General features: G+C 38.5%; 1 protein-coding gene across 1 annotated transcript in view; it reads left to right on the forward strand.

Annotated features, from left to right (window-relative positions):
* The first annotated feature begins 350 nt into the window (after positions 1 to 350).
* The window catches only part of PTPN12 (protein tyrosine phosphatase non-receptor type 12), an 82,705-nt gene continuing 57,973 nt past the window's right edge, over positions 351 to 25,082 (forward strand). Inside the window, exon 1 of the mRNA XM_074903389.1 lies at positions 351 to 678. Coding sequence (XP_074759490.1) covers positions 580 to 678 — 99 coding nt within the window. The 5' untranslated portion in view covers positions 351 to 579. The remainder of the gene's footprint in view (positions 679 to 25,082) is intronic.

Raw genomic sequence — 25,082 nt, forward strand, 5'->3', positions numbered from 1 at the left:
CCAGCCAGGGGAAGCCGCGCTCGGCCTCCCCCCCCTTCCCAGTGGTCGCTTCCAGGGCTCCATTGGGCGCCCTTCGGAAGGTCCCATCCGTGGGAAACGGGAGGGGCTGGCGGCGCGGGGCGCGGCGGAGAGCGCAGACTGCTCCCTCGAGGCCGGGCTAGCCGGTGATTGACGTGCGCGCTCACCAGTAGGAGGAGGTGGCCGTCAGAGAAGCCAATGGGCGGGAAGCGAGGGCGGGCCGGCTGCCGGGAGGGGCGGGCGTAGGAAACGCCGGAGGAGCGGGAGCCGCGCCTGCGCGGGGGGAGGAGGTGGGGACAGCGTCGTGTCCCTGTGTCGGCGGCGGCGTCCAGGGAGGGTCGGGCGGAGGGAGGGGAGGATGGAGCGGGCGGCCGGGCGGCCGTGAGCGGGGTGTGGAGCCGCGCCGCGCCAGCAGGCCGCGGGACAGGCCCGGGGGCTGGGAGCGGAGAGGCAGGGCAGGGCAGGCAGCCGGGTGACGGGCTGGTGCGGCGGAGGGGGCTCCAGGCGGAGAGCGGGCGGGCGGCCGGGGCTGCCGCTCCGCGGGGCGGCCGGCGGGGCAGGATGAGCCAGGAGGAGATCCTGAGGAAATTCATTAAGCGAGTCCAGGCCATGAAGGACACGGACCACAATGGGGAGGACAACTTCGCCAGCGACTTCATGGTGAGGGGCGGCGGCGCGGCGAAGGGGGGGGCGGGCAGGGCTCCTGCCTCCTCTCAGGGCGGGGGGGTGGTGGTGATCCCGCCGGGGGGGCCGAGGTGCCGGGCTGCCCCCGCAGCCCCTTCCCCATCCCCCTGCGAACCGAGGGGGCGTCGGGGGAAGCATCGCTTCCCTGGGAGTGACCTGCTATTGTGTAGCCCCGCAGCTTGGCCGGCTCCCCCGTGCCCCCCACCACTTTTTGAGCCCGGCGAGGCGCGGGGTGGTGGTGACCGCCTTAATTTACCCTTCTTCCTGCCCCCGCCCCTCGGGAAGGTTTGTTACCGCAGCCCCCTGCCCCGGCCCTACTGTGCTCCTGAGGAGAGGGGTAGGTGATCGGCTGTTGCAAAATTGAACGGGAGCCTCCTTCCACCCCCCACCCCCCCCTTCCTTCCCTGAGCAGATAAAGGGGACAGAGACGGCTCCGGGAGGGCTGTCTGCGCTTCCTCTCCCTTACAGCCCCTTTTCTCGCGGGGTTGCCATGTATAATGTCATCTGGGGTTAACTGGGCACTCCTTCCCTCCTTTCCCCCTTTATCTACCCCTGTAGCTGCCTGCTTGAGATGTCTCTGCTTTCCGAGGAGACGTGTTAAATGCACTGAATAGTCCTTGGAGGAATATTCATCTTCCCTTCCCTAACATCTCCCTTCGCTCCCCATCCCCCATCGCAGCCCTGCCTGTATCCCTCGTCCTTTCTTCATTCCAGATCAGTTCACCGTCAGCCTTTGGTTAACGTGTGCGCTCGGAAGAAAGAATTTATTGGAGAATTAGCTATTTTCCTGGTTTATTTTAGCTGTTTAATCGGGCTGTTGAAATGTTTGAGGAGATTTATCTTTTGAATAGATGGTCTGAGCTGCGAACAATAATTTTGATTGGGTAGATGTCGCTGACACTTTTCAGTATTGCTTAAATACTTCATATTAAAATACAGTTTGACCCACAGAAGAGCTGAAGATGAGCAGAATAGCAACCTCCGTATACGTGTGTCTTTGTAGCTTGTTTTATTATCTGATGCTCTTTGGGATTAAAACCACCTCGTTAGCTCTTCAAACTGTCAGTCTTCACTAGAGGTCTGGGAACAAAAAAAAAATATCTCAATGTAAACGTCGCATCAGGGATTGTCTGAAATGTGGGGAGGAGGCCGCGGATATTGCGCAAGGCTGAGGGGCATTGGGAGCTCTGGCAGGTCCAGGGGTGGAAGAGGAAGTGGAGTGGACTTTGGGAAGTAACGAGTTCATCCAGGGTGGGGTGGGAGCCCGTGGGAAATCGGCCACGCTCTTTGGGCAGGATTTTGCAAATACTGAAAGTATGCTGCCGAAAAATCTGACTGTGTGGGAAAGGAAGAGAGAAATATGTAAAATGAAGAATGGTATTGGAGCGATAGGACACTTCTAAGTCTGTTTTGCTGAATAGAGTGTCTTCACATGAGAATTCCAAGGTTAAACGCTTTGACAGAACTGTTTCATTAAGTGGTAGTTTTAGTAATATAATTGCTGTTAAACACAAATTGACGTCTTGTACTGATGAATCTGTCTTGTTCGCATAAACTACATGTACTTTACAGAAAGGGTGGCCTAGACTAGTGGAAAATGAAGAATTTTTTTAATAGTCTTTATGTTAAATACTTTGTACTAGATTTTCTAACACAGTTCTACCTAATGATAAATAGCCTGATGTTTTAGCTTTGTTACAGTTGAACGTCATACAGTAGTTTTGTCAGCCTTTCTTCTAAGTAATAGCACCTCTGTATGAAAAAATACCTTTTGTTTCAATTTCTTTATTTGACGGCATGTTGTTTCTATAGCTTTCAACTGTATAGTCAGTAAGCTTAGCAGCAAGGAAAGAGAATGCTGCTCAAAATGGGAAACCAGGACTGTAGGAACTAATTGTCAAGGCCTTTCAGGAGAAAGGTGTATTACCTGAAAAAGTGTTAAATGCTTTAGAAAGAATTGCATTCAAAATTTCTTTTGTCCTCTTAAAGCTTTCTATTTCAAACTTTCATATCTGATTTTTACATAATAAATTATAGGAAAACCAGGAAACTAGGATGAGGATCTTCTGCCTTAATATTTGCATTAGTCTCAATATTCACTTGCATGTACTAAATAAAGCAGATATAGATTAGTGTGGCAGCATGAATCATAGTTACTGATTTATTTACTTTTTCACTGTGAATGTGTTGGGGTATTTTGTTGGCTTTTTGGTGTGTGGTGTTTTGCTTTTTTTAACAGAGCCATGCTTAGATGCTCTTTAAAATGGTTGAAAAGGGAGAAGAGAGGTGAAGGGGGTAAGAGCTTTGGTATTATTGGTGTTCTCTGTAAGATTTAGTAGAGATTTTTTGGTGGGGGGAGGGAGGAAGTTGTATTTTCTCATTTAAGTGCAGGATGTGCTGCTACTGCTAAGCGGTGGCAAATTTGTGGAATAGGAATTGCTGTTACTTATCGCTTCATTTCCAAGTCAAAATGGAATCTAAAAATAGGAATGGAATAGTGGGTGAGTGCAATTGAAAACAATTCTTTATTTTCACGTCTTTATTGCCTTTGAATGTGTTGAGTAATAGGCTTATAGAATTATATTTAGGCCTAAGTGTATGAGCTAAAAGTGCTTGATAGACAGGTGCCAGGGAGCACTGGGAAAGAGGGTAGAGAAGCTAGAATTATGCACAGGTAGGCTGATTAGTCTGGCTGAATGTTATTGAAAGTCCGTAGTGTAGGTGACTAAGACTGCTATTTAATAATGCTACTGACATACCTGGAAACATGGTCCACTTGGAAGGTGGAAAGTTGATTCCCCCCCCCCCCCCCCCCCCAGTTTATAAATTTTATAAATTGGACACCAGTAACAAGTTTGCTACTGGAAATCAAATGTATTTAATTTTGTTTGCACTAGTAAATAATCAGGATGTAGTAGATCAGTACGGTGGGTGTGCACAATTACATTTAAACAAAGTGGATAGTTAGAAAATAGTATAGACTTGCCCATGTGTTTTGCCAGTAGTGTATCTGTGGATATAGGGGCAAGTGAGTGAGCCTTTTCCTGAAGTAATATAGGTTAGGATTTTACTCATACAGTTACAACACATCCAAGAGTATACTTTTTCCTTGTTTTCTGCTGACCATCCTATTTGGGCAAAAGGAAGTAAGTATAGATTGCTTCCTCTTGGTGTTTCAATTTGTATGAATGCAACCAGCCTGGTCTAGATTCTGATTTTCTACAATGAACATGTGTCTTACATCAAACAAGGGTTGGAAGTCAAAGCTCCATATGGAAATAAACAGTTTTGCTAAATTCTAGGTTTTAGAAAGACTTCAAAAATATTTTTTGCTGATTTTCATTTGATTTATCCACAACTAACACATTTTTGTTTTCCTATGCAATAATCTCGGCGAAAGGATTGTGATACTCTTGTTTCTATCGTTTGTGTGATGTAGATTGTCATTGTTACAGGAGAACTGAAATATGAATGGTGTAAAGTAAAGTTTTACCTTAAAAAATCAGATATGATTTTTCAAATGCTTTGTGGTATGTGACAATCCTGCTTAATCTTTTGGGTTATATCTCTGGCTAATCTGTTGTCATGGAACACACAGTGGCTGAAAGTGTTGGTGGTTTTTGCAGTGGGTACTGTTTAGGGGACCCTCAGCTGTTGTTTGAAGGTAGTGGTGTCAAAATGATCCTGTCTTAGATCATCAGTCTAAACATCAGAATTATTTAACAACTTTGCAAGGAGTTACTAGGTACCTACGTCTGGTTTTAGGTTGTCTTATGCCTTTCATTCAGGAGGACACTGGTAACTAACAACTGAATATTGTGTGTCTGTGCTGTTCAATCCATCTAGACTGAAACTCCTGGGTTTGGAGACAGTAAAGAACTCAATGTGCTGTTTTCTAAAGTATAAAAGGGGGTTTGAACGGGTCATTGATTTGAAATGGGTAAAAGGGTAGTTTGCATGCTTTTAGCCTCTTAATGGTTTTGTTTTAGAAATTTTTATTTTTTAAGTACTTCTACCTCATTGTTCTCTGAAAATCCTATTTAAAAAAAGGGGAGTAACATGCTTGACTTCTAAGGATAAAAGCTAAGTTGATCATATGCAGTGCTATGCCAGATGTTATAAAACTTGCCTTCCCTGTTTTGGTGGAGTTATTTTCAGGAAAGTGCATTTTTTCTAAAATGCCAAAGATTACTAAAAATGAAAAGGCAGTCTAGACTATTCTAAATCACTGATCAAGACTCTTAAGATACATAGTGAAAGTCCATGTACTAATGGCAACTGTGACATTTTGTTCCAATTCCTGTACATTCTGAAATGCATTGAAGATAGCGGAACTACTATAGTCAATCATCGCCATAGCACTTGGGAAACACCATTCTTAAAAGCTTGTCTGTGTATTAACGTACTTTTGTGTAAACCTTTCTGAATCAAATACCATTAATGCACCTCTTAAGTATCTGTGAAGATATTTTTCAAAATTAAAAGGCAAGCATATAATCTGGAAACTTAGTGAAGAAAGATGAGTTTTATATATCTCTGTGTTACTGTTTTTGTTTTTAAAAAATACAGACTTTTTGGAAGTGATGTTTTTCAGTATTTATTTAGTTAATGAGTTTCATATTTGCAGCACATGGTTTGAAACACAACCTCTCAACTTTATCATATATATTAAAAAATACAGGCTGCCTTTTCAAGAGAATTTTTTTTATCTGTTAAGGCTAAACTAGGAAAAATGCTTTGGTAGAATCAATTAGATGATAAACTGTTTTTTGAAACTTAAATTAATTCACGTAAATATAGTTTTGCATGAAATTCTTGTAAATTAGGGGCTTTTCAATGAACATAAACAATTCTGAACATTTCTCTTCCTTTAAGTATGATAGAAAGAGTGATTTCCTTGGAGAAAATGACCTGTAAGTATGTTGTGCAGCCAGCTGATCTGTTATAAGAAGCTCTGCTCTTACAGATGTATTAATAGGTCATAGACAACTGTCACTTTAAATATGCTTTAGGCCTTTTTATAATTTCAGAGTAAGAAATGGATCTGTTACTGCTCATCTTCCATATTAAGCTTTGAGTGTTAATATATTAAGTTTTATTTCCATTAACTATATTTCAGCTAGATGCTGTTAATTTGATTGGGGACACGTGCACACCAACAAATTACTTCATTGTGAGCAGTGATAGTCATCTAGGCCATTCATAAAGCTTCATTTACATAGACTACATCTGGTTGGAGCAATATGACTGAATAGTAATTTCAGTAACCCTTAACTTCAGAGGCTTCTGAAATTTTGTGAAATACTGTTTTTTAAATGTTATACAAAAATACAACTTTCTGTGAACCACCACTCAAGTTTAAATATTCAGCTTTTTTGTCCCCTTCTGAGGAAACAAGTGCTGTTCCTGTTGTTTCAAAGATGCCATTCTGAATTTTTGTAGAGGCAGTTGAATACAACCACAAGGCTGCTATAATGTCCCTGGGGTAAGAACTTGCAAACTCTGCCTAAAATTGCAGTAGTTCTTTTGGGCAAATAAAACTAAACCAAGTCACTAAGGCAGTGTTCTGGGTTGTGTCAAATAGCTTGCGTGGTAGTAAGTTGTGTTTGTTCAGTCTCTAAAGACAGCAGTGTCTAAGTCTACTGTTCTTGTGGAGTAAAGGGTTGTGTACTGCTTTTGCTGAATGTTACAACGTTGTTCAGGAGGAGCAAGCGATAGTCTGGACACTGCACCTCATGGCACACTACATGCACTCCAGATAATTTAAATGCCATGTCAAATACATACTTTTATTCTCCTCTCAATCTTACAGTGCTTTTTGCTGTATATAGTTACACATATATACAGATACATATACATAGATACCTAAATACCTATATATAGATGTCTCATATGACCATAGTTCATCAATCCTAGGCCCTAATCTATAGTTCTGTAGATCTGTGTACCTACAGAGATATGTGCATATATATATGGATGTATGTCTATATACTACTCAGCATATATGTGAGACTGATTGCTATAGTATGAATTTCTTGTTTTGGGGTGTACATAATTTACCTTAAAACTGCAATAGTTTCAGGGTATTTTTGTCTGATGTTGTTATAGCTAAATAGAAGTTATCAGCTCTGCAAGCAGGGAAAGGTTAATCTTAATATCTGCTTATCTAATGTGTATACATTTGTTAATAGCAAGTGTGACAAAAGTCCGAGGCTTTTAAATTTATCTTCAAGTCATTGATTTTTAATAAACAGAAATTCTGTTTGGTTTTCTTCACTGTTACTTTTAAAGATCTGTGGATTTTGTGTTGTGTGCTGCTGCAGTTGTGCTATAATACGCTTAGTACATAGGACATTTTGGCATAGGGAAAATAGTAATGCACTTAGTGTTGAAGAAAGGTGAAACTATAGTAGGACCTTGAGGACTCATTTGTGGAACTGAAATCAGAAGCTAGATGGCGTTTTTTTTTCTTGGTCTTATAAAACTGCCTTCATTTAGGGAGAGGTGTCAGTGTTAAAGGTCAGGTATGGAATAGAGTAAAGCACAAGTTAATTGGGTAGAGCAGAAGCTCTTTGTGCCATTAGGAAGAGTGGTGTTTGCATCCTGGTATTTGCATCCTGATGTTTTCCTCAGGCTGTTGTTCTCCGCCATTGTTACAGTTATGCCAGTGCAGGCTCGGATAACTCAGCTGTGTATATGTGCCCGAAATGAAGCATGGATATGCATTTCTATTTCTGTTAGCTAGCATGTGAATGTTGCAAAGAGATTAAGCTCTTTGTTTTCCTGCTTCATCTGGCAAAAAAACTTGCCAATATAAACTTAACTCCTGAATTATTTGTTCATATTTGAACAGTCAGGATGTGTTCACGGAAGGAGAACACTCTGGTGTGGCTGTGGAGTTTTTGATCCAGAACCGGGAGCCCCAGAGAACAGCTGTATTGTTAGAGTACTGTCTCGAGTCCCTCTACATCTTGGAGAAACAAAATTGTGTTCAGACCCAATACCACTGAGACAGTACAGGCACAAAGCTAGTAGCTTTATTAGGGAAGCTGAGAGTACAGCATGGTAAGGAAGGAGTTGTAAGAGGAGAAGAGCACAGTGAAGTCAGACTCAGGACCATCATTTTGGATTTGGAACTGTTGTTTTAAAGTATGTTTGAATACTGATGTCAGGATGTTCCAGTCACTGTGAGGTTTGCATAGGAAAGTTACTGCTTGTATCTCTGAGGGCCTTGTTCTAGCTACACTTTTGCCATCAGCTTTAAAATGAAAAAATTCTTACACAGCTAAAAAGATAGAGAAATATGTTTCCCAAAAGGTACCAGATAAATAGAGGTATAAATGGATGACCTAGTTTGGTTGACCCAATTTTTCCTTCTATCTGCCTACAAATTGATACTTTTAATTTTTTTAAAAGGTAATTTTATTGGTGGCAATCAATTTATGGGATGACTTAAAGGTAATATTGCTCTAATGGAAGTGTCTTGTGAAAGAAAAGCCCAGAAGAATTGAATTATCAGCTGTAAAAAGTAGGAAGCTGATGTAGCCAGTTCCTTGAATGGGGAAAGTATCTAGCTATTGTAAGAGGACTGAAGCTATGAATGATGTTGCCTCATGGGCTAGACATCTCATTAAGAACAAAAGCAAATAAAGATACGTTTCATTCATTCAGATTGCTAGAAGGAAACAGCAGTAATTTTGAAGGAAATCCTAGCACTATGTTTCTGACAGTTAATTTTTAAAATTTATTTTACTTCTGAGCTCTCTTAGTCCAGTAAAAAGAATTGAATTGCCTGGTGTTAGGAATGTGCCAAGGGCAACTACATTAGTAGACTGGAAGTTGTAAGTGCTGTATGGATTGGTTGGTTTATTCAATTATTAATTTGTTGCAATTGACAAACCCTAACACAGTTGTTAAGTGTTCATAAGCGTATCCATAAAATTTAGCTTCCTTCCTCTTTGGAGGAACGGCTGTATGCTCTTATTTTTTCTATGTTGGAAAGCAGGCCTTAATTCTTAAACGGTATTGGAATATATTAGTTTCAATTGTATGATCATAGCTATGAGTTTTGGTGTCTAAAGTCATGGGTTGGAAAGCATCAGTCTCCAAGGGGAAGTTAATTTAGTCAAAACCATATTGCTTTAAAGAACATACGCATTACTTTAATCTCTTAGTTATAATACTGAACTTGTCAATTTAAGACAAACTTTTTTACATTAACTTCCTTATGCAGTCTGCTAAGTTGCAGCAGGTTTTGTTTGTTTTTCTAAGGTCAGAGTACAGTGGTGCCCTCTTGAACAGTTTTGCATCTTGTTCCATTTGTCAGTCTTGCTGTCTTGTCATTCTTACTGTCTCATGTGGATGACATCTGCTTTTTGTTTTTCATCTGAAAACACACAGATGTTTTCTACTCTTTGTATCACAGGAAGAACAGCTTCTGCGTGGATCAGTGCGATTGAGAGCAGTTTTTTCTTTGGTCGTGAAGGGGTACATGACCATCTTTCAGCTGTGCAGCTGGGCTACAGTGGAAGAAATGGGCCAAGGCTTCTGCACAGCTAATAAAGGACAATCAATGGGAGATGGAAAAGAATGTGGGTCATGAGTGGCATTGTCTCATCTTTCTGCTTTTATTGAGGTTGGGCAGTTAGCACCTCTGCTATGTTTGTGATCTTTCATATCTGCTATATGTTCAATATCATGGAAAAGAAATCCAGTTCTTCTGCTGAGCTGGATGTCTGCAGCTGTTTAGTCAAGGTTGTAGTTCATGCAGGTTTTGACTTGACTTCAGAGACATAGGCATAATTCCTAGCTACTTGCCACATTTGAGTGCTTCAGGAGGCTGTTGGGTCAGAATTTTCATATTGTTTTCTTGATTTAATTTTTTTTTAAATAGATGTTGTCTTTCATTTATGTTAGTATGGCTTTATTCCTCTGATAGTTCTTGGAGGACACACAGCTATCTTTGAACAACTGCGTTCCTAATTTAAAGGATGCTACATGGGTTTCCTATCTTTAAGTGTCCAGGGGACTTGCCAGTGTAGAGTAATGCATTGTGTTGAAATGACTGATTGCTGTGGGAACTGCCCAGCTCTTGAGAAGCCTGAGCAGTATTCCACTCTATCCTGAATGTTTAACTTCTTATATGTCTGTGTTTGACTCTATGCATAATCCTGTGGTGGAACAGTGTCTTTTTTCCTCAAGGCACTCAGTGTTCTGGTAGCATATATGGTGCTTGGGTATAGCTTCCTAATGAGACAGACATTTTTATTGAATTAGTTGTCCAGGATTTGCACAGTCCTACTGCACAAAACTGAGAAATTAATTAACATAAAAAGCTGAACAAACAAAGAAAAACAGTGATATAAATACTGCACTGCTCTTATACTGTGGATAGGTTGGGTTTGTAAGTTGATGACTAGCTGCTCTATTAGTGAGTAAAATTGAGCATGGGGATGCCTTGGTAAATGTATCGTGTTCTGCATTTTTGTAGTGCACGGTGAGGGTTTTTTTATTATTCCTTTTTCGCATGTAGAAAATAAGTCTTAATTCTTCCTTTATTTTCTGCTTGAATCTTTGTTCCTACATAGGAAGCAGGATTACAACTAGAAGCTATGCTTTCATTATTAGTTTCTCCCTTATGTATATTCTGATAATTTTAGCAAATAGGTAAATGTTAATTGAAATGAATACAGTTGTCCAGTAGGAGTACTCAAGGGAATTATTTAGCTCAAAATAAAGCTGGAAAATGAAACACTATTCTTGAGGGAAGAGCATATGTAGGTTAGTTTAACTGCTTCAAAAACCTGAGAATTCCCGCAGAAATGAATTCATTCTAAATTGCCTATAGGGCAACACCCCTATTGCAGAAGCTATTAAAGGAAGGAAATAATCTCTTAGATATTGTGAGTCTCCCCAGATAGCTCAAAGTATTTGACAGTTTCTTCAAAGACTTCAATTTTTAGTAGTATAGGTGGTTACACAAAGCTGTATTGATTCTTATTATGACCAAATTAAAATGTAAAACTCATTATAACTAATTTCATGTGAGTTTGCGTAAACATAACTGTGTAAATGCTAATGGATGTATAGGGAACTATATGTAAACGTTAATGGAGAAAAGTGACTCTGATTTAGTCAGGTGGAATGATCTTGGAAAGTACTTCAGGCACTCACTGGAATTTATTTTAGTGAAGAAATGTGTTGTTTTATAGATATTTTTCTGTTATTTCTACTTCATGAAGAGTAGGCTCAGATGGGAGAGATGTAACTTACCTTGTTTCCTTAACAGCTTTTTGCTGTAAAACTGGAACACAGGAGCTTTGGACATGAATCTGTTTTTTCAAATTGAATGTTCTGAAGTAAGTTGTCATTAAGCTGGATTTTATGCCATATCTCTCTCAAATCTCAGTCACAAATCAATTCCAACCTTTTATGTTTTTCCTTATAAACAGAATAACTTTTCCAAAGGCTATTCCACAGAACCGCTGTGGGAATTGCCCTGATACTCAGTAGTAACATTGCTCCAGTGACTTCAACTGGTGCCAGATATTTTCTTAAGATTTTGATTAAGATGATGAAGTTTGAGCTTTCATTTCTTTTCTTTGTTTTTTTGTTACAGTGAAAATGCAGCCGGCAAGTTATTTAGGATGTCAATTTTCTATTTTTCTTGTTCTGAAAAGAACAGGTAGAAACTGGAATACCTGAAACTGTAGCAGAGAGAAGCCTAGTTGTATTTCTTGCAAATCACAGAAATCTATAGCCTGTTAATAAATGATTTAAATTGGGAAACCAGTAACACTGAAAAAATGTGTGTATGCTAAAGTCAGCAAGATGTTGCCATAAATCCATGTATAAACTATGATCTTCTAAAAGGAAATAATGTTTGCTTCTAAAATGCTAGTGAATTCCATAACTAGTTCTAATACGGAATAGCCTGAATGAGAGCTTAGAGTTGGTAACATACATTATTACACACTATACCATTTTTGTGCAAAGCTATAGCAACGTATCTTTCTGGCACAGCATTTTAAAAAGGATTTGCACTATTTAAATTGGTGATTGTGTGAAAATGAAGCCAGCATCCTGTTTGTACAGTGTTATAGCATACATAATAGGTTTCCCTTCCTGTATTCATAGAAAAAATATTCCATGTCTGGTAAAGTAAGCTAATATGATCATCCAGTGAATAAAGTATGTGGATATAAAAACGTTGGTGATGATACTTTTAGCTCTTATAGATGAAGATAACTTCCAGGTATATTAAATATACATTACGCCAGGATGTGTTTAGAAGTGAGAAAAGTAGCAATGAATTAAGAAGGGAATTCAGTGCAGGGATATAATTTAGTGAACTGATTTTTTTCTAGAGAGACAGTATCTTTGAACTAAAAATGACCATGATTTTAGTCAGGTAAAGTATCTTGTAGGGCATTTCAGAGTCACTGGAATTGGCTTTAGTAAATAAAATTACTTCTATTCTTGCATTTCAGTGCCATGTCCTTTAGATTTGATGGGGCTGTTGTATCACTACTTTGAAACCTCCTGAAGTCAGGAGTTTCCCAAATCATGTACTGATGGTGTAGATTTTTCAGGTGGTGTTCCTTGCAAATTATTCCAAGACAACTGATAATAACACAGCAGACAATATTTACTTATAAGATTTGTGTGGTTTTTTTTTTCCTCTCCTTCCCTGTTAAAAGGTTATTACTAGTGTGATACTGGAATTTAGCATTTATTGGTAGCAACTGAGAAGGTGAAATATCCTGTTTGTAGCTTACCAACTTTATATACTTGAGCTGAAGATTTGTTTGGATAGAGATCACAGCCTGTGTGGGAAGTTAAGTACATAAAACCTTTTAATTTATAAACTGGGCTTGAGAAAACCTCTGGAATGAAGTTGGGGAATTTGCTTTGCAAGTTGTAATGTGAATTTTAAGGGTATCTCAAATGCCATAGAGGAAGCATTTTTGCAGAAGACAAGACAGAAGAAACACTTGCTCCTGTGGGCTTCCTTTTACATTTATACTGCTGTCTTTTGCTTTTAGCTTGTTGGATCTAGCTTGTGGACATTGTATAAACAAGATACCCTTTAGGAATTCTGAATTTATGTCAGCTAGTAGTTGGATCATCCCTGCGAAGTGTGTAGTTTTCCACTGGGTGTAGTACTTCTGTCAGATCTTACGCAAATTGCAATATGTATTTTTGATTCAACACATACCAACTCTGATCTATCTTGGATATTTTGTTTTTATTTTTCTTCTCTCTCTTTTTCTGTTGTGGGGTTTTAATTTTTGTGGTACATCTGTCCTTCCTCCCCTTTAGTCCTTTGCTCGTGCTACCTTGTCCCTGTACTTCTAGAATGATTTCCTTATTTTTTTAAACCATCAGTTGTTACTGTTTCTGGAAGATAGAAGCCATTGCAGGATGAGTGGAAAACCATGAGTAAGTTAAATATATTTAATTTAACTTTGCATTTGCCTTGCTTTTAGACCGGAATCTCTTCAGAACAAGCATTAGCTTTATAGAGGTTGTTATGGATTTAATGAACTGAAGGTAGATGATTATCTATAGTGTAGTTTGGTACCTTTATAAACTGTGCAAGCATTGCTTAATTGAGCAATTGTTGGGTTATAATAGGAGAGAAGGTGTATGGGTGGATTTTTTGTTTGTTTTGTTTTAATTCAATGTTCAAAGTAGAACTGGCTGGTCTATTTCAGTCTGGTTTTAAATTCAGAACTGAATAGTTAGCCGAATGTTTTATTGGCTTTAATATCCTCTTAAAGAGAAAGTTAAGTTAGCAAATGTTATCTAGCTCTGATAATCAACATTTTTTAATGAGTAAAAATCTTAGAAGTGTGTTAGCTCTGGACAATGGTGTAAGAGCCTGGGAAGCAGGACAATGAGGCTTAACCAGACTGGTTAAAAGCAACTGCAGGGACTGAAAGCGTTTCTCCAAAGCTGTTCTGAATGTAGCAGGCATGTCTGAAAGTCGGACTTTTTTGATTCGGTTTGGAAATGGTCTTTGTAAAAATCATCATGTGCACTGTTCCTTCTGAATTTTCATGTTATGGTTTGTTCATTTCACCAGGATTAATATTCTGGGGTTTGCACTGGACTAGGGAGTATTGCTTATGAATCCCTCTCTTCAGAAGAGGAACTGTAGTATTGAACTGTTGTCTAAGTTTGGCTATTACAGACATTCCTGGAGACTAATCTGAGTATTTTGAAATAAATGTTGAGTCTTAACAGCTACAAGGGATGCAGCCAACATTCAGAGACAATAGAAGTGCAGCTTGCACTGGGGTCATGATGCAATCTTTTATTCACCGTAATGCATCTTAAGAAGCATTTGCATCCTGATAAGAAATTGGGATACTTCACTTCTCCTGTGAATTGATGCACTTTGGCTGTAGAGTATGTATTTCTGTATTCTGCATTTTAAAGCCAGGATTTAGCAATCCTGTATGTCTCATCCTATTACTTGTCATGCAGTTACTGTCTCTTTAGAACAAACGTGTATTCCTGTCTGGGCTTATTAGCATTAATAGCTGTTCTGCTTACCCAGTGGAATACTGATGCACAATGCTAGCAACTGGGAATGAGAAGAAGGTAGCCTTTAAGGGAAGGCACAATGCAAGGATTAAAGAGGGCATTGCTTTAGAAAAATGCTACTGTTCCTTAAAGTCAAACTGTGGCAGACATTAGGGTTGAGGTTAAACTTAACTGGCACATTGAAAATAAATTTAAATCTTTTAAAGCTATTGGTTTTTTTGGAATTCTGCTACTTCTATTAAGGGAAAATAAGATTGAGAAACTTGGTTTGTGCCCTGCTTTATAGTATTCTTAAATAGTTTTTAGTAAATGTGGGGAGTTCTGATATTTGGAAAGGGTCATTGTTTCTCCCCAGTCCAAACAACACACAATATGTAGCCTTTTTCCTAGCTAGAAGTGCTGCAATACGCAGTCTTCCACATCTGCAGGAATTTAGAAGCTTAGGGTTTTTACTGACTAAAGGCATATCCCTTTCTATACCGAAAAGCAAGTCACTTAGCTTTCATGACTGTAAGCAGCAGTACAACCTATTCCTTGTAAGTTGTTCTGTGCTATGTAGCCTAACTTTATTGGTTGTTTTTTTTTTTTTTTTCTCTTGTATAAGAAAGAAACCCACACTTTGCTTTCTTAAATTCCATGCCTTCTTATCTAGCCTTTTCCAAGAGTGGCTTTGACAGGTCTGAGGAAGTAACTTTAGTAATGCAACTTTCCTCATTTCCTGTATTTCATCTACTTATTTTGTCATTCTGAAGAGCCGTGACTAGTGGTTTTGCAAACTTACATTTCTATTTAAAAGTGGAATTAAATGTTGATTCTCCAATTTTAGATCTGTAAGTTCAATACTCAATAAAAAGCTATGAAGTGTAATTTTTTCTTGAGGGAGGTAGAAAAAACATCTTGATGGAGAAGGAAGCAGAGAAGAGTAAAATTTAGGAGGAGGCTATTCAAAAACAGGAATTTCTTTGTGGACATTACATTGCATTTTAGTGAGCTAAAACAGGAAGGTATTTGTAGCTTATTTCTATGCAGGTTAGCAGCCTGCTACTCTCTCTGAGTAATGTATGTTGAGCAATATACTGAATTGAAAGAGAGAGTAAAAATATGGAAGAAGTTTTGCTTGTGCCAGGAGCTGTCACCAGTATTTTAATGTCAAACGAGGCCTGACTGGTCTCTGCAGGCAGTGGGCTTTGCGATGCTAATCCACCCACTGCCTTTCTTCTGATGTGTCCAAAGTCCGAGTGTCTCACCGAGTCACCTTGTTAATTCTGTGGCTTTGCTGAAATGGTTTCCGCTTTTCCAGAATTAGAATGTGAATTTGACCACAACTGTAGTATTTTCTCAGAATTTTTTTAGATGTATCTGTAAACAGAGAAAAGAGGAATACTTCATTTAGTGTTGAGCAACTTTCCTGTTCCTAGATGGGCAAGTGTGGGCTGCAGCCAGTGTCAGCAGCAAGTTACTATACTGACAGTGTTTGCTCTGATATGAGGAAGGAATGGCAATAAAGGAGATTAGGGCTTAGACAATAAGATTAAAGGAAGCAGAACTGGAATAAAAGTCAAAGAGGTGGGAAAATGTTAAACTTGGTGCAATGGTTAAGGGATTGATATGTAAAATCTCAGCTACATAAATTGCTGTTGGCATTGATGTTAGCTGTTGTATCCAGTATGGTAAAAACAGCCCAGCTAACCTTTCTCTGTAGGGGTGGATATGAAACTCTGTCCTGATGATAGTTCATTGTACCAGAAGTAGAACCATCTTGCATTGATGAAGCAGCATAGCTCCTACCGAAGTTAAAAAACCCCAAAGCTATATAAGTAGGAAACCCCTCTATCCATATCTGGCAATCATGTAGATCATCAAGAACTGTGTTTCCTGTATTCCGTTTGTTAGCTTCCATAATATATGATGCAAAGAAGCAAATGAATAGCAGTTTATGCACTTATGGTTATAGCTAGAGGGACACATCAAAAATCTGAAGTATGCCATAGAGTTGTATCCAAAGTATTTACTTACCTTTCCCTAAAAGATGGAAAGACCTAGAATCTACTTTTGCTGCTTTATGATATTTTTGCTGATTTCTTAAAATAAGAAACATGATTTCCATCAATCCCACTAGTTCATTAGCATTTGTAATTTACAGGGGTTTGATGGTATCTAAATATGTAAATACATTATTAAATTTAAATAATTATTAAATCATAATTAATAAACTGCTAAAGTATTAATCTGTAAAGGTTATTTGTATGCTGAGGTGATGGGATTGTTACTTGAACACACTAAATATTAATAATTTTAATTGTGGTATTTGGGACAAAGGACTAAAATGAATGAGATTGCTTATGCTGGCTGGAAAGGGTCTCAAAATGTTATAAACATTTTTAGTCCTATATATTTTTATCTGTTAAAATTAGAATCTGCCACACATGGTACAGTAGGTATATTCATGACTAGAGAGAAGCATGAGTAGATTAAGCTACAAATCAGTTCGTTGGTGCTGAGTACACCTGTATTTGGCCAGCCAATAGTGTCAGCGTGCAAGTAAGACTTACAGAAAATGCTGCCACAGTTGGAATTTGGCCAGATGTTCCCCTTAATGCCTTTGTTGCTGTTAAGAGACCACTTGTTCATCAAAATTATCAAAACAATTACCTTAAAGAGATGGACCAGCAAGCAGAGTATTCTTGTAGTGTATATATGCACGTCAGAGGAAAAATCTGGTGGTGTTTCCATGTTGAGGGCAGTTTTCTTGAGATTTCTTTGGATTCTCAACATAGGAGGAAAAAGGGTAGAACACTTTGAGACTTGCTCGGGTAAACAGGAGCTGGGTAGAAGACAGACAGTCCCTTAAAAAACTTGGTTATAAAACAGTGAACAGTTAAAAGTGAACTTAACTGCAGTTGTGGTGTTTGAGATGAAGAAATAACATGAACGAGACTGTTTCTTTATCCTTTCCAGGCAGTCTAATACACTCTGCTGTATGTGGTGGAAAAGATATATTCTTAACTGGGAAGGAAGAGAAGTAGGTAAATTTTAGTGTTATATGATACTTTATGGTTTCTTCAGAATATTAAAAAATTCAGTAATGTGTTAAAACAAATGCACGCCTAGTCTGATACTTTATTCTGACCGGTGGATTCTGAGAGAAAGAATGGAAGAAATGAAACAGAGCCACCCTCTCAGTTTCTCTCAATAGCAGATTCTGAGTAGAAGCCCCTAGACTGTGTACGCGGTAGCAGCAAGTTGATGATCACAGGACACCAGGACCCATCATTGCTGTATTGACAGTCAGGATAGTAGCAGATACTATTACCTGGCATATATAAACAGGCCCTATGCTGCTTCCAAATGTATTACTTTTTTAGCTCTATCATTTCCTATCATTTAACTTCCTCATTTGTTCTTCTTTTTTTTTTTTTTTTTTTCAGAGTTCCTATTTCTAAAGGAAAAAGTTGTGGTGAATTTTTTTTTTTAGCTTTTTCCTGTCTGGCAAGGATAGCAGATATAAGTATGCAGTAACTATAAGTGGTTCTGCTGCAGCTGTGTCTTTATCCAGGTCCTGTGCTTGCTCAAATCTGCTTCAAGGTGTTTTTCTTGCTGGGAGATTGAGTGACAGAGTTTTCTGGCAAAATGATCTGATATATTTAAATAGAAAGAAATCTGTATTTTGTACCCCTCTTAATTTCTTATTTTTTCTCTTCAGAGCCTTTCCAGTCTCTTCCACAAGAACCACCAGGTTTCTTGTGCATGCTACCACTACTGGGATTTATTCCTTGATAGTGTAGGTCTTGTACAATCCTGGGTACATTAAAATATATTATAGAAACTTAGCTTGATTTTTCTCACCTTCCTCTTGTTCGTGTCCACTTTTGTAATGCGTACTGCTGCTTCCCCTCTGGCATGCCCTTGCCTATCAGTCCTCCATAATTTGTATGGGTGGTATTAGTTTCCGAGTATGTGGTCTTGCTGCCAAGTTTAAGATTCCTTTTACATCAGTATTCTCCTTTTAGACTCAAGTTTAGACACCCTTGCAGTGCTCAGGCAGTTGGACTAGATGATGGTTATAAATGGTCCCTTTTAACTGAAATACTCTAGTCTAAATTTATAGCTTATTTTATAATCTAGATTTCATGCAGCTGAATGGTAGCACCTACCCATTTCTTCTTGCAACAGGCACTTAGTGTGCCTGAACTTTGACTTTGCTCTGTCCTTAGGGTGTGGTGTTTTCATGCCTATCACAAAGGATTTCACACTGTGCTATAATAATTTATGCTACTGCTTCTGAGTCTAAGCCTATTTAGACCTGGTTGAATTTTGGTGGAGGGTGAGTCCATTCTTGTGTCTAGTATTATTTTTTGTCCAAAAGTGGTGGTTTGTGTTTTGGGGTATTTCAGGAAATGGGAAACAGAAATACCTTTATCTTGCTGTCTTGTTATCACCCATTTTCAGCATGCCTTAATATCTATTGACTGATGTCCTGTACTATTAATCAGTAATGTTGCATGAAACAGCTCTTGGTCTTTAGCCTCTTGCATTACTGGCTAAACTTTGAATCTAGGACTATTGTTTATGTTCTGTGTCTGGTATCCACAGATGTTACTGTTGCTGGCTACTTCTGTTGTGGCCCAGGTGATGCCAGGGATGCTTTATAATATCCTCCTTCACAGCTGACCTGATAACCAAGGACTCTCAGCTCCTGCTTTTTCGTTGGGAAGCCAAGGTTTTCCTCTGCCCAAGAGGACACTGACATCTAGTGGGTGGGTTCCACTGACACAGGGCAAGCAAACTGCTGTTTTAAGGCCATTTTTATTCTGGACTTTTACCGAAATTTTGCTTTCATTTAGATCCTCAGGGTTGTTTGGAAGAAGGGGGGGAAAAAAAAAAAGCTTAGCCTTTTTTGTGTATCTTCTGGGGTTTAAGGAGTAAGGTTTGTGCTGTCAAACTAGTTTGGTTTTTGTTGTTGTTGGGGTTGGTTTTTTGCTCAGTCAAATCACCTGCATGTGAGCCTCCGATGTTTGTAATAACATGATTTAAGGTACTGCATTCCCCACTTGTCCTACCTGTGTAGCACAGTAAGAAGAGGCAGATGTTCCAGCTTCTCACCTCTGAGACAGATAGTGCCTCTAAGTTGCCTTCAGTTCCGGGCCTGTCCTCTCAGTGAAACTTGAAGCCTAATAACATGTGGTAGTGTTGCTTTGCAGCTTGTCTCAAACATCTGTTAGTTTAACTGGGAAGCAAGTAGCAGGAAAGTTTTAACAAAAACACAGTTTTTCCAGGAACGTTCCTAAGCAGAGACCAGTACTTAGAAATCAAACTTTCTGAAAATGTTCATCAAAATGTTAGTATTGCTTTAAAGACAAAAATGGACATTTCAGTTGAAGTGATAAAATCATGATTTCTTCATCCAAGAAAATAAACACTGCATAAAGCTTGATAGTTTATTAGTTAAGCATGGCATCTTCTGCTACTAGAGACACTTGATTCGAACTGAGTAAATCATTGTGCCTGTAAGTGGCTAACACCATTGCTGCAGACTATTGTTTGATCTCTGAGTGTTTAAGTCATTCTGTACTAGTGTTCATTAACCAAAAATGTACTGGTTTTGGATTTGTTGACCATCTAGTAACTTCCTAAATGAGGTTAAAACAAGAGACACTTTCAAAGCACTTCAATTATGGCTTAAAATCAAAAGAAGCCTTTCAGGCCTGATTTAACAGTGGAAGAGTCAGAGAAGGTGTACCCTGACAGTGCTTAGAATGAGGGTGTTAGGCTTAAATGGCCTTTAAAAAGGAAAATATTGCTTCCTTGTCCAGAGAAAACATTGTATTTTTTGCTGAAAAATGTTGATTATTTTACTGTTAGCTTGCATTCTTTAGTTACAGCAAAAATATCCTCAAGTAAAAAACCAGACTATCACAACAAAAAACTTTAACATAAAAATGAATTCATGTTTTATATGAAATACCAGGAAATAAAATATAAAGACTACTAACGCTTTTTCTGTGCTAAAGTGCACTTATGCAATCAAGCAATAGATAAAGTAGGATATGAATGTTTCCCAAGAGGAAAATTTCAGTTATTTCAAGTTGAAACAGTTTTATGTCAGACCATGAAGAAAAATAAGAATATACAGTCCATCAAAAAAGAAGAATCACAGCCTCAACTGACCTGTTATTTTAATTAAGAAAGAAGAAAATTAGCTTATCTCCTGTTGGCTGTTGAGAATTTTCATCATCTCATCTCTAGCTAGACATAGTACTAAATACTGCTTGTTCATCAGTAAATATCCTGTGTCTTTACTTCCTTGGTGACGACTATAAACACAAGTTGCCACTTAATTTGTGATTATATGCATATGTGTTTCCTTCATTGTCAACTTCTAGTATTCAACTTTATTTGCCATTTTTAAAGTTTAGCCTTATTTCTTTTACCCTGAAAGTCTGTCTGCTTGCTTTGTTTTGTTCCCATCTTTCCCTCTTCTTGATTGTTTTCTGATTTTGTCATCAAATATCTGTTAGTGCACTCTGCTTTTCATGAGAGGTCATGAAGGAAAATGCCTGATTGCCCTGGAAATTTCTTTGAGAAACTCTTCTTGTGAAATCGCTCCAGTCAGATGATTCCCCCCCCCCCCCCCCCCCCAATATTTTTCCTTGTAAAAATAGACTGAAGAGACTCTTGTCTTGCTTAAATTCTTGTAAAAATTCACATACTTTTCTTCTGAATTGGCACCGTATCAAATAGTTATTCACAGCTCAGTTTAGAACAGCTTCCTTTCCCAAGAACGGAAGTAGAGTCTTACTACTTTGTCACTTATTCCACATAGATGAGAATTATAGGTAAGCATCTTGAGGCTGGATCTGAAGGTATTCCCAATGTGTTTCTGAAATACCTGGAAGTAAATCTGTCATGCAGAACTTGGGGGTGTTGAATAAAGTTGTTTGTATTTCAGGTAGAATAAACTTGATGAGGGTTTGCTGTTGTTTACTAAACAAACCATGGACTTCTACATTCTGGTTTGTAAATATTCAGCTTTTTGAAGTGATGACAGTTGAGGCATTTTTTAAATTTATCAGCAGCTTGATTGACAAGGCAATTGGTTGAACCAGATTCATTTTACCGGTTGACTTGAGTACCTTTTTATGTGTTGAGATCTGGCATTGTAGAAGGACTGTATTTCTCAAATTATTTGTGTAACAAACATAGCCTGCAGGGTAAAAACATCAGTGAGAGGCTACCTTAGAAACCTCTATGTGATTGAGTGTATACTTCATATGAGATAAATATTCCTCTACTCTTCAAAATAGAAGAATTTTGGAAGTAATTATATTATAAATGTAATAAAGGCATCCTACAAACTGGAAATTAATTTAAAGTTTGACTTGCAGCTTTGATGTACAAAAGGCAATTAAATGTATGTAAAGGCTTCATTTTCAGGGATTTAGATTCTAAACGTTGGTTTTAAAAGAGGACATACACAGTATGTTTGTTACTTGGCCCTTTGGTTTGATTCCAGCTTTCATGAGTCTCCAGAATAAAAAAATCTCTTTAAAACGTTCATGATTTAAAAAGGTTAAACTTCAAACAGTTTGATTAAAACAGCATTTGAATTTACTTTTTAGTAACTTCACTGTAGTATTATTGTCTCTGGGTGTTATAATGAAATCACAGTATAGGCTACAGAAGAGGCAACTATTTATTTTGCTACTCACTTTTGGGTTTGCATGGCCTGAGAGTACCTGCGATCAAGTTACCATGGAACTCGTTTTAAGTGTTAATGGTATGTCAAAACAATGTATTAGAAATGGTTCCATTCAAGAAAAATCTCAGCCCTTTTTTTTTTTTTTTTTTTTAAGCAACTCATTGATCGAAATATGAGGAAAATAAGAAACATTTTCAGTATAAGTGGTAGTGCTATAAGGTTGTAGAAAATGCTGTGTATTATGACTGTTACTTTTATAGAAGAGAATTGTATATGATATAGCATGTGTGGAAAAGGTTCAAGGACTTTTAAAAAAATTTTAGCAGAAACAAACTAAATGGTATAGTGTATATTCAGGCATTTAGCAGTGTTACTTCCAACTCTTGAATGTTCAGCCATTAAAACAAAAACTTTAATGGACATGATTAATCTAAAATTATGCTTGTGAGTTACTTATTGTCTAGATTTGTTGTTTCTGTACTAACCATTATTGCCATTTAAGTAGTTGCTTTTTAGCCCTTTTTGCTGGAATTATGAGAATTTTGTTGGCCATTGCGTTGCCTGTTCTATCTCATTTTTTAAACCAGAATTGGTGTAAGCTGGTTGGAAGGTGTGTGGTTTTGAAATGATGGCATCACATTTGTTAGGCAAAAATTGACAGATACTACAAATATGAACAATTACGATAGACAGTTCCTTTGCCTGTCCATAAATATTGTGCTGGTTATTAGGTAGGGTTGTTACAGTTGAAAAGATAGTACAAGCTTATATCTTTAATGAGGCTACTTCTTTCTGGCTCTTAAAATGCTATTGAACTCAGTCATAAATGGCCTCTTTATAACTAGCACATTCCTTGGCTTCCAGAGACAGCCTCCAAGAAGGGGTGAAAATAGTTGTAAGCATGTTTTCTCCAGTTAGTAGAAACTTATTTTCTATTTGATACCTTTTCTTTCTCTTCCCATTCCATTATATATTCCCCATGTATATGTTATTGCATGGAGGTACTGATTAAGTGTTTGTCAAAAGTTTTGGAGGTTTTTTGTATTTATGTCTGGAAAGATTTTATATTGTGGGATTTTTTTGGAGGGGCAATAGTCATTAAAACCTTGTGGGTGTTCTACTTGCCAATTATGAACTAATATAACTATATTAATAGTATTCTAATCTTGTCTGCTGAATACTGGGGGTTCTAAACTACTGAAAGGCTCTACAGGTACTGTCTTTCTATACAAGGTTTAAACCTGCTTTCAGGGGGTATGTGGGGGGAGATTTCTGCAGTGTATATAACCGGTGTATTTTATTGGAATTGCTTGCATGTCCACCATTGGCATATGGGACACTGAACTCATGTCATCACATAGTGATTCAAGTGTGTGCTAAATGATGCCCCATAACTGAAAGGAACAGCACCTTTGAGTTGTAGGCGTGTTTCAGTAAGGTGATTTGGACCCAAAGCCAGATCTCAGTTGCCATGTTTCTTGGCTGCACAAACAGCTATGCTTTTTACCCAAAATATTGTTAGGCTCCAGCTTTTCAGCTTAAAGCCATTCTTGGTGAAAGTCTTACAGGGCAGAATATCTGTTTCAGATAAATCAGCAAGACATAGCTGTTAAAAAGCCCTGATGCTTTTTTGGAAAGCAGGACATAACAAGTATAGCAGACCTTTTTTTTGGGGGTGCAGATTTTACAGGCTTTAAGACTGTTCTCCTATGCCTTTATTTATGGCAGCTTTGGTAATGGAGGACCAGCAGGGAGGAAATTCAGGTTTACTTCTGTTGGAGTGAAAGCTCAGTGTTTCCTGTTTCTGGTGTGGTGCTTTTTTTCCCCACCTAGTATGAATTAGGCTGAAAACAAACACTGACCTCAAGGAAATGTGTTCCAAGGCATGGGAAAAGTGGAAGAGTTTTGCATCTTGGGAAGGAAGAGGGAGAAAAACTTTGGGAGGTGGGTTTTTTTTTTTTTTTACTGCTGAGCAGAAACAAAAGCAAAACATATTTGCCATGGAACTTAATACCTCGTTCCACAGACTTAAGAATTCACAAGCAAAGGAATGGTAAAGACTGGGGGGGGGCGTGGAGTTTGGATGGTAATAAATTATGGAATTTCTCAGGGAGAATTGATGTGGTTAAACGAACTAAATATTCTTCAGAGACTGAGGCTTAGCTGATACCTGTTCAGATCCTTATGCTGCTTATTTGTATGAATTGTACCCCATCTGCATTGACTATACAGGTCTTCCTTTGAATACTTGTCACAGGGTGCTTCTGGCTGTTTAAGGGTCTTATATCTGTTAAGGCATGAGCACTGAAACTGAAGAGCTGTAGAGTCATAACCAAAAGTGGCCCAGCCCCTCTCATGTGGCCCCGAAAAAAGCATAGCTTATGTTCCTTTTAGGTGCCCGATTGAGCTGGAATAAAACCTCTTGTCTTTGGGATGTTCTTTGTAGAATAAGTCTCAACTTGCCTTTAGGTATTTTCTTCTGTGGGTTGGTCCTGGGGATGCTGTTACTTTGGTATCCGTTCTTAGTACATCATAGCTGTTGGGTTTTGACTTCCCTGAGAAACATTAAATCAAGTGCAAGGGAGGTAGGACAAGTACCTACTTTCACCTCTCTGATGAAGGGCACACTCTGTAAAAGTCTTCACTCAATTTAGATGTTGCATTGACAGTGTCAACATCCCATCTAGGATGTCAGAATTTGACTTTGGAGATAGTCTGCCTAGACAGAGTGGACTGCAGTGTGGTCACCTCTCCTGGATGAGTCAAAGGGTGGCTCTTGAGGGGAAGGTTACCTGGATGGACCTATAACCAGTTTTCGGTTTTAAAACAAGAAAACAAAACTCACTTAGAGCATCAAAGTGGAAAGTTCATCCCACCTGTCTCATACTTTCTCTGAGACTTGTTTTTGGCAAGGCTTTTCAACAGAGCTCTGCCATGGCAGTGTTGCTGTTGCAGGTTTAATTCTGCTTGCTTTTGCAGACCAAGATGAGAAATAAGGTGGCTCCTTGAGCTGTTCTCTACATTTTTTCATTTAAGGCTAAATCTCCGCTTAATATCAGTAATTCCACTTCTAGTTACTCTTGTACTAAGCAGCTCAAATCATTGGGACCATGACAAGACAAATCTTCCT

Source organism: Athene noctua, chromosome 3 (genome assembly GCF_965140245.1).
Source record: "Athene noctua chromosome 3, bAthNoc1.hap1.1, whole genome shotgun sequence".
In the NCBI taxonomy this organism is placed as follows: domain Eukaryota; kingdom Metazoa; phylum Chordata; class Aves; order Strigiformes; family Strigidae; genus Athene; species Athene noctua.